Raw genomic sequence first — 10,391 nt, forward strand, 5'->3', positions numbered from 1 at the left:
TCTTGTACTGCATCAAGAGTATAGTCCTTTGATTCCTCCATTATCTCCCAATCCACCAGTCCTCTTCCTCTTCACTGTTCTTCCATACCTGGCCAGCTTGCATCCTACATTCTATTTCTTCAGCCAATCTCCATGCAGCTACTGTGGGCAGATAGCAGCAACCCAGTTGCGAAGAGACAGATGCATACACCCCCTGACTTTGTTTGTCCTTCCATCACAACCACCAGCAAGACACAAACCTTGTATGATCCACATCACTTTTTTTATTGGGATCACTGCTTGAAGCAAATCTACATTTATCTCCTTCTAGAGCCACCCTTAAATCCTGTTCAAAGTCAGGGTCACCCTCTATTCTCTGGTATTCTATCCATCCCACCTCCCCAAGGATGGGTTGATTCAGTCAGTTCCTGACTATTCCATATCTATATCCTGTCCTTCTCTATTGGCTTTTGCCCCCACTGTCTATGCAACATGCTCAGGTCTCTCTCCTATCCCAAAAAAGTCCTCCCTTGTTCCCATGTCCACCTTTAGTTACGTCCCTCTATATCCCTCCCATTCTTACACAAATATCTCAAAATGAATCTATACTTACTCTCCAGAACCCTCTCCCTTTGCCTTCTGTTCCAGGCTTTCTCCTTCTAGATCTTGACTTAAGGTATTATCCCCTTGCCTGCTATGCTTTCCCCACATCCCTACCCCACTGAAGTCATACTTGCCTTTTAGCCTAAAGCTGGAGCCCACCTTCCCCAAAGAGCTATGCTTATCTCTAGCTCTTATATGAACCCAAAATGTCACTCACAACAACTTAGGCACATTAAAAGACAGAACAAACTGCAATTCATTTTTCAAATTTAATGTAACTCATATCAAATATGACAAGACACAGAAAGCAAACAACAAAGCAGGATTGGCAAACAGATTTTTTCATAGTATGTCACCCTCAGCTGATTGGTAATATCTGCTTAGATTGCTACGTGGACAAAGATTCCAAGGATGTACCTTGGCTCCATGGGAAGGACTGCTGCAATTCATTAGCGGTATCTGTAAACATGCGATATAAATCTGAAAACAAAACACCAAACAGAAACACATTTTAGCACCAAATATACTATTTTCTCATACTTCCTTCATTGTGCTCATCTCCCCACCCTGCCCTCCCACCTTGGGGTTTCTTATAACATCTCCCAGCTCTTATACCCATCCCCATCGGCCTTGGCTGTGGAAATGTTGTAATTACCTGAAACCTCACTAGCCATAGGAGAAGCTACAGGCACCAAGGCTGGTGGCTCCACCACTAAAGCCAGCAGCATTGCTCGGTCCACTGCCATAGCCAGCACTACTGCTTGGTCCACCGTTGAAGTCAGCATCGGTGCTCAGTCCACTGCCAAAGCCAACAATGGAAGTGGGTCTACCAATAAAGCCAGTGCTGGTGTTGGAACCACTGCCAAAGCCAATCATGGTGCTCAGTCTTCCATCGAAGCTGGTATTAGGCCCACCGCCAAAGCCATCACTGATGCTGAGGCCACTACTAAAGTCAGCACTGGTGCCAAGTGTGCTGCCAAAACCAGCATTGGTGCCCAGCCCACCACCAAAGATATCACTGGAGATCAGTCCACCACCAAAGCCAGAGTTGGTGCTCAGTCCACCACCAAATCCAGTGCTGGTGCTTAACCCATCACAAAAGCTGAAACCAGCACTGGTGCTGAGTCCATCACCAAAACTGGCACTGGTAGGACCACTAAAGCAGGTGCTTGTACTAGGAGGGCCACCAAAACATAGGTTGGTGTTAGACACACTGCCAAAGCAGAATCTGGTGCTGGGGGCTCCACCAAAGCTAATGCTGGTACTGGGAGCACTGCCAAAGTCAGTAGTGGTGTTAGGTGCCCCACTGAAGTCAGTACTCGTGCTGAACACACTGCCAAAGCCAGAGTTGGCACTGGGTGCACTGTTGAAGGCAATGCTAATGCTGACAGCACTGCTAAAACCAGCACTGGTGTTGAGTGCACCACCTAAGCCAAGACTGGTGCTGAGTGTACCACCAAAGCTGGCACTAGTGCTGGGAGAATCACCAAAGCAGAAGCTGGTGCTTGGTGTACCACCAAAGTCAGTGCTATTGCTGAAAGAGCTGGTACACCAGCTAAACCAGCACTGGTACTGAGTACACCATCAAAACCAGTGCTGGTGCTAGGAAAGCCACCAAAGCAGATACTGGTACTGAGTTTGCCACCAAATCTGGCACTGGAACTGGGAGAGCCACCAAAGTAGACACTAGTGCTGAGTGTGCCACCAAAGCCAGTGCTGGTGCTAAGTGCACCACTAAAGACTGCACTGGTGCCGAGTGTACTGCCAAAGCTGGTGCTCATACTGAGTGCATCACTGAAGCCAGCAGGGGTACTGAGTATGCCTCCAAAACCAGAGCTGGCTCCACCACTGAAACTTGTACTGGTGTTGAGTGGGCCACTGAAACTAGAGCTGACCCCACCACTGAAGTTGGTACTGGTGCAAGGTGCCACCAAAGCTAATGCTGGCTACACTGCTGAAGCTGGCACTGGTGCTGCATGTGCCACCAAAGCTAATGCCAGCCCTGTCACCAAAGACATTACTGGGGCTGGGGACACCACTGAAGCTAGTACTAGCACCATCGCTATAGCTAGCCCTGGTGCTAGATCCTCTGCTGAAGTCAATGTTGGTGCTGGCATTTGCATTTTCTTGGGCTCTGGCCTCAATTTCAAGTGAAAATCTGCCCCAGGCCTGAGCATCATTACCTAACTCTTCTCTTGTTAGGCAGTTGATATCCATGTCATCCCAATTCCAGGGCCCAGCCACAGCTTCCTCTCCAATCCCCATTTGGGCTCTTGCCTCAGCCCTGGCCTCAGCCTCAGCTACAGCCACAGCTGCAGCTTGGACTTCCATCTCCACTGCCTCCCGGTACTGCACGGCCCAGTCCTTGGGGTCTTTCTTCTGCACCTAAAATGAGAATTACAATCATTATAAGAAAAATAACATTTGTAATTATGTATTAAATACCTACCATGGGCTTTGTATAAAACTAATAGTAGCATTTAAAAAAAAAGTCTTAGTTGTTGGGACTCTATCATGGGTCAGTCCTGAGATCCAATTTCAGTTCGATAACTTAGGTGCTGTGTGACCTTGGACAAGCTACTTAATCTCACTGAGCCTAAGTGTCTTCATCTGTAATATGGGAAACGATAAGAGAGTATGTTGTGGATTGAATGTTTGTGTCCCCCCAAAATTCATATTTTGAAGTACCAACCTCGAATGTGACTATATTTGGAGGTAGGCCTTTATGGAAGTAAAGTTTAATGAGGTCATAATGGTGGGTCCTTGATCCAATAGGATTAGTGTCCTTATAAGAAGAGACTCTCTCTCACCACCAAGAACACAGCAAAAAGGTATTCATCTGCAAGCCAGGAGGAGAGGCTTCACTAGAAACTAACACTGCTGGACCTTGATCTAGGACTTCCAGCCTTCAGGACTATGATAAAATAATTTTCTGTTGTTTAAGCCACCCAGTCTATAGTATTTTGTTATGGCAGTTGAGGAGACTAATACAAAGTATGAACATGAATGAAACAATGTAAACTTTATGTCAAGCAGCATTCTGGGACATAAATGAAGTTCCATGTGCTTATATATGAACTGCAGACTGCCCTATACCTGCCCATCCCTGTACACTGCCTACCCCAGCCAGAGACATCCTGTACCCTTAATATGCCAAGTCAGGGCAGCTCTCCTATTACCTTGCATGCAAACTTGAGAACTTTCATCTTGCTAGTCTCATGGTAGGAGCACAAGCCCCAGAAGAACTCATATTCAGGTGGTCTGCTGTTGGGGACCCTCTTGTATTCCAGGTACCTTGAAGAAAGGAAATGAAACTTGCTTCTAACCAAGCAAACCTGTTGTCTAACCACTTGGGACCAGGTGGCAACCTCCTCCAAAGAAAAACTAAACTCAGCTCCTAGAGAAGGATTTCCAAGGCCCTCCTTCCCTAGACTCACTCCAAAACACAGTTCATGGTCTTGACCTCCAATACTGAGACATTTCCCATTGGCCCTGTGCAAAGTAGTCACTTGGTGTGGCAGGGGACGCATGTATAGGGCATGGTGTCACAGGGAGGCCAAAGTATCCTGCCACCTGTGAGGAGTAAACCCAAGTTTCTATTGGGTGTGTTGTAAACAGAGGAGCCATTCTTTGGGCATTCTGCTCTGAGCACACCCCACAGCAAGGGCCTTGTGTTTGGTCTGGCCCAGCCCTGGTATGGTCCACCATGGACTCAGTTCTAGGGAACAGGATGCCCATACCTCTAAAGGTAGTGTAAGAAAAGGGCAATCGAGCACTTTCTGGACCAGATCGGCACACTCAGAACACTTCATGGCCTGACAAAGCCCCCAAACACCACTTACTTCTGCTTCACAAACTCATCTGTGATGAGCTTCCTCACTTCCCCAAAGAGCGAGTGCCTTACCCTAACAATGGGAAAAATAACCCATGAACCAAGATCAGAACTTCCCACATGGGGGCAGAGGCATTTCCCAACATGGAAGAGACCTCTCTAGTACATAAGGCCATCTCAATGAACTCAGGAAAGTAATGAACACATGGTCACTAGAAGCAGGCAGTTGAGGCCAGATGGTTCTTTATCAGGGATGCCCTGAAGGTCTATCTTATATATCAGCTTAGAACAGAAAAAGAACATAGGAGAAAGGGGAAGCAGAGAGTTCAGGACCATTTCCCCATCCACCCAGGTCAGAACCCTGGACCCTCTACCCAGTCCAGCAATCCCGCCCCCTCCACCAGACCACCAGGCTGATGCAATCCTGGGACCATCCTCTCTTGCCAAAGGACAACATGGAAAGCAACTGCTGACAGAGCCCAATCATACCCAGGGTGCAGCCCCAACTTGGGCAGCAACTCCCAGATGCCAGCTGCAAGGGGAGGCAAAAGGAAACAGGGATAGAAAATGAACATGTGGAATTCTGACCATGACCCCCCATTCGGCTGCCAGCCCAGCAACTCACCCTCATTGGCCTTGTTGCCATTCATAAAAATGACACTCAGAAATCACCATGAGAAGATCTATTTTGGGTGTGTCCTTGGTCCTAGGGAAATAATGGGACAGAGAGAAGGTTTACATCCAGCAGCCATCTGCAAAAAAATACACACCAGCCAGCCTACTAGGTTAGCTTCTCCCAGATTCTTCAGATATGAGAGAATTCTGCCCAGTCTATGCTTCAAGCTCTATGTGACCCTGGGCAAGGCACTTAGACTCCCTTATTCATAAAATGGGAAAATCACATTTTCCTCTCCCCAGGTTGCTGAGAGGATAGAATTGTACTTGTATTTGTCAACCCACTACAACCCAGACACCCAGCCAATATGAGTCCCTTCTTTCTCTTCCAGACCCCTCAGCTCCAAAAGAATTCTAGGCATGGCCCCACTGATGCTCCTGCCCTTCAACCCTCATGATTCACCCATACCAGGAAGCCCTCCCTTGGGAACCACTCTACCAAGGTCAATAGGAAGAGACAAGCAACAACAGGGAAGCTTCTGGAGATACAGAAAACTTGACAGTAGGAATGACCTGTCCCAGGCTTCTACAACCTCCATTCAATCATAAACAGGCACCACTATCATGTGTAGGGCTCCAACTACGTGTGGGATATGGAAAAGGGGTTTTTAGGCTCTGTCTTTCCTGACTTCCTAGGGGATGTGGGGAGAGGACAGGGATGGAGTAGTACCATGGACAAAAGCAGAAGCCTCCCTCCCATCCTAGCCCTTTCCCAGCTTACGTTCCCAGGATGCCTGCAGAGGATTCCTGAATGCTGATGAGAATATACAAGCTACTTTGTTTATCAATTTCCTTCAGATTGACTCGAAACATCTGCCAAGTAAAAGAATAGCCTGTGAGGTCACAAAATTCAGCCTAGGCAGTGAAATAATTCATGTAAAGCACTTAACTAACACAGCAAACAGGTAACAAATGTACTATTGTTATCAAAATAGTCTTTATGCTTAATGGGACTCTAGGGAGACAGATAATGGGGGATGGAAGGGAGAGGTGAGCAACTGAAATACACTACAGGACATGTCCAGCAGTAGACAGAAGCCAGGACTAAGCTGGGTGGCTTGGGTCCTAGCTGTACTTGCTGTGTGACCCGAGGCTAGTCTACGTCCCTCCCTAGGCCATCATCTGCTCATTTGCACAGTGATGGGGCTGGATTAGGGAGTCTCTGTGGTCCCCCGCAAAGGGACGTGTACACCTTTGTTCCATTCAAGACTTCCCCATTGTGCCCATCCCACAGAGGATGTCCCTTCACCTTCTCCAGAGCATAGCTTGCTCGTTCAATGATCTCTGGGAAATATTCATCATATTCTTAGATGACATCCTTCAGCATGTCTGCAGGAAGGGAGAGGTGGGAGCAGCTGGGCTGAGAAGGGGCCACAGAACTGCAGCCCTTTTGCCAGCCCTATGGGGTTAGTGTAGTCTGAGTCCTGAACTGTGTTAATGGGAGATGCCAGCCATGACAGAGTGTGAAAAGGGCAGGGGAGGATAGATGAGAGAATGAAGAGGCCATAAAACTAAATGGTTACCCCCAGGGCAGGGAGGAGAGGGGAGTAGAAAGGAGAGCTCAGGGAGGAGGGTTGGGATGACTCTACCTGAGCGCTTGATGGGGATCTTTGTCTGGTCCTTAACCAACAGGTATTTCATAAACTTATTTGCCTGGGAGAAGAGGAATACATGGGGAGATCTCAATATGTTTTCATAAAACTTGGAAGAATGACAGAGAAGAGGGCAGGTGAAGAAGAGAAGAGACTGGGCAGCATTGGATTCTTACCCTTTCTTGCAAAATGGCCACATCTCAGGATAGCGGAGGCCTCCGGCCCCATGGAATCCACCTATAATTACCACCACCTCTCTCATCCCCGTTCAGATGCTTGGACTGCATCATCAGAAAGCAGAAAGGTCCAAAATCACCAGGTGAAAGAGATGGCTCTGTCTCCTCACCCTGCCTATTCCTGAAAGTCCCCTAAACCCTCCCTGTAGGGGTCCTGACCTTACCATTAGCCACACTGAGTTCTAGATTTGTCTTTCACTGTCTTCCGGTCAGGAGTTTCATTTCCCTGCCAAGACAGGAGCAACCCAAGGGCAGGGTCTGGTTCTTCCTCTTCTTTTGGCCACCACTGGCTCTACTAGCTGTACCCCTTCAACAAGTCACTTCACCTCTCTGGGACTTGGTTTTCTTATCTGTAACACTGGGACCTAGCTGGTAAGAGTTACTTTAAAACATAAAAGCATAACCTGTGTGACTATACCCAACACAAAGCCTGGTCCATGCTAACTACTATGTATTGATAAATACAAGTTGAATTATATCCAGTTTGTAGCTAAGTGTATGGATGCCTTATTTCCCCACCAATTTTTGAACTGCAAAGCAGCAGGAACTATATCACATTCCTCTCAGCATCTCTCACAGCCTATGTGAATGCAGGGACTGGCTCAGTAAACTTAAAAGAACAAGTGAACAAACCAGGCAGATAGGAATGGAAAAGGAGTACAGAGTTAAGGATGGTGATGTCAGAGATCTCACCTTTCGGTTCCTCTTGCCCCGGGTCCTGTTTGTTGGCTCCAGACTCAACTGAGCCAGGTAGTCATCTGCCAGGGCCTGGACAGCAGCAACAACCTGAGTCTCAAGGGCACTTATATTGATCTGAGGGGTAGTCATCTTAGCCTGGGCCCCTTTGTCAATTTGAGTCTGGCTTTCAGTTGTCCGGGCTTTAGTGGCAACCTTCTGAGCCCTGTACCTTCTCTTGACCCGGAGGGTGGCTGCTAGGGCTTGTTTTGTGACCATTTGACCGGCAGGTGGGGCCTCAGAGATCTCACAGGCAGAATTTGGGCCCTTATAGGCAGCCTTCTTGACTTTGGATTTTTTGGGCCAGATAGCTGCTGCTGAGGCCTCAATCTGCCTGGTAGCTGTCTCAGTGGCATCTGGGGTCTCTAGGAGTTCAGTGTCAGTATTTGTGTCCTTAACAGTTGCTTTCTTGGCTTTGGAGGTTTTCTTAGTTCGGATGGAGGTAATTTGGCCTTGGATGGTAGCTGAGTAGGTGGTGGATGGAGTCAGTGAGATCTCAGTGGCACTAGTTATGGCCTTATTGTTAGCCTTCTTAGCCTTGGGAGCTTTCTTAGGCTTGATGGAGGCTAACAAGGCTTGAGAATTGGCTGACTCAGTGGCAATCAGAGCCTGGATAGTCTGTGGGATGACTGGCACATTTAGGGCCTACAAGGGTAACTTGATCTGTGTAGTAACACTCTCACTGCCAGTTGGAAATTGGGAGCCTCGGGCTGCCTTAGCAGTAACTCTCTTTGTCTTGTTGGCTTTCTTAGGCTGAGCAGTGAATGAAGAAGCCTGAGTATTGGCTACCTCAGTGGTAGCTGAAGCCTGGTTGATCTGGGGGATGATTGGCAGGTTTAAAGCCAGAAAAGTTATTTTAGGCTTGTTGGTGGTAATCACATTGGCAGATGGAACTGGAGGGGCAGTGCGTACTGTCTTAGTGATAGCCTTAATAGGGGCCTTCTTGGTCTTGCTTTTCTTAGGCCGGTTGGCAACTGGTGGGTCCATAGCTAGTAGGTCCTTGGTTGATGACAAGAGGGTATGCATCAGCAAGACACTATCTTCTTCTGTTGTCTCAGGCTGTACATCTGGAGGGAAGTGAAGCCCAGGCTCCCAGAGGGCCCTACACACTTAAGATTATAACGTGCTGAGCCATTTGGCCTCCCTACAATCCACCCTTTCTACAAAACCTCCCCCTCCTCTGAATGGTGACTGATTGAAGGGGAGGGTGAAGGAAGAGGAAGGGAGCAAGAAATAGGCAGGTTTTCTTCACCTCCTCCTCCACCATTCAGGGGAGGACTGAAACAGGTTAGGCAGGAAATTATGCAACTACAGAGTGGTAGGGGCTCAACAGCCTTAAATGAACTCAGAATAGGGCAGATGGCCTGCCAAGAATGCAGAGGGGCCTCACCTGGAACGGGGTCATCTTATAATCGGAGTCATTTCTCCTATCCATTTTTCTGGAAAGCCGAGAAGGGGCCTGAGTCAGGAAAGAATAAGAGGGAGGTGGACATTCATCAGGTCTCCTGCCAATCCTGAAGGAGGGGGTTCTGATCAAACCTTGGGCCCCAAACCCTTCAACTACTGGGTTCTCATACCTAGAAACCCAGACCATCTGGCTTCCAAATCCTAGCTCCTTTTGCCTCCAAGAAACCGCAAGCCTGCTCTCGATCCCGCCCCTTTACCCTACAAACACCCTTACCGCAACTCGGTAGTGCGCATGCACATCAACCAGAGGCGTGAGGGCAACCGCAGGCGCTCAGCGCGCATGTGCTTTGGTGGACTGGACAGCCTGACCACCTCAATCCCACATAAGCCCTCTGCCCTCAGAGCAGCAGAACATCTTGACGCCACTCCTGACCCACTCTTTCTAACTGCATCTCGTCTCATTCCAACCCTTCCCCCAACACCGGTCCCTCTCCCTCCGCTCTGCAGCACCTCTTCGTTCCGCCCCTTCCCCAACACCATACACCTCTCCTCTGCAGTATAGCCACGCAGCGCACTGCCCCTTTCTGTAATGCCCCCTCCCTCCGCTCTGCTGTACTCCTCCGCACCTCCTCTTCTCTTTATATGCCCCCTCCCTATGCTCTGCAGTAAGTGCCTGCACTGCCCCTTCCGCAACACCGCACCCCTACTTACTTACTTCTGCAAGTGACCATCCCGCCCTTACTGCAACATGGTTACCCCACCCACAAATCCTATGGTATTCGGCTTTTGTGTAATCCTTCCCAAACGCTACCAGGTTCTGTCCCTTTCTTTTCAAACCGGTATCAACCGGGTCCTAGCCCCTCTTTTCTCCCCTCTGAGCCAGGTCATTTCAGATGTATAATAAGGATTCTGCCTCTTACTTTTTCTAGCTCCCAGTCTCTACTTTCTGTGGCCCAAACCAGGTCCTGTGACCTCTCTCCAGTTTAAACGAAGCCTCCCATCGCCTATCTCCCTACCTAATTGGATCGTGTTCCATTCTTTCTATGGCCGGAACTATTTCTCCATCTCTCTTTTCTGCAGTCCCAACCGGGTCAGCATCCCTCCTTCCTGCAGCCCGAACTGAGTCCAGATCTCTCTTTCCGTTGCCCAAAGGGGATTCTGCCCTCTCCTTTCTCCCTTGCAAACCGAGTCCAGACACCTCTATCCGACCACTTCTATGCGGTTAGCTCCTGAACCTCTAGCAGGTTTCCTTCAAACCCTAGGGATGTGTGGAGTCAAGCACGTCAAACCCTAGCCTGGAGTCCCCCACAAGGTCTTCAGTAAAGCAGGGCA

The 10,391-nt window shown here is 48.7% G+C and overlaps 1 protein-coding gene across 1 annotated transcript; it reads right to left on the reverse strand.

The window, feature by feature from the left end:
• Positions 1 to 1,248: 1,248 nt before the first annotated feature.
• LOC307180572 (trophinin-like) lies at positions 1,249 to 9,401 on the reverse strand (the record flags this gene model as incomplete). Its single annotated transcript, XM_079910956.1, is given in 18 exon segments — positions 1,249 to 2,144; positions 2,147 to 2,508; positions 2,510 to 2,967; positions 3,762 to 3,876; positions 4,425 to 4,487; positions 4,904 to 4,946; positions 5,040 to 5,079; positions 5,081 to 5,120; positions 5,811 to 5,902; positions 6,339 to 6,395; positions 6,399 to 6,418; positions 6,679 to 6,742; positions 6,858 to 6,881; positions 6,885 to 6,962; positions 7,611 to 8,297; positions 8,301 to 8,741; positions 9,043 to 9,091; positions 9,334 to 9,401. Coding segments are annotated over 18 exon segments (3,597 nt in total).
• Positions 9,402 to 10,391: the final 990 nt, after the last annotated feature.

The sequence above is a fragment of the Stenella coeruleoalba genome, assembly GCF_951394435.1.
Source record: "Stenella coeruleoalba genome assembly, chromosome: X".
NCBI lineage: Eukaryota > Metazoa > Chordata > Mammalia > Artiodactyla > Delphinidae > Stenella > Stenella coeruleoalba.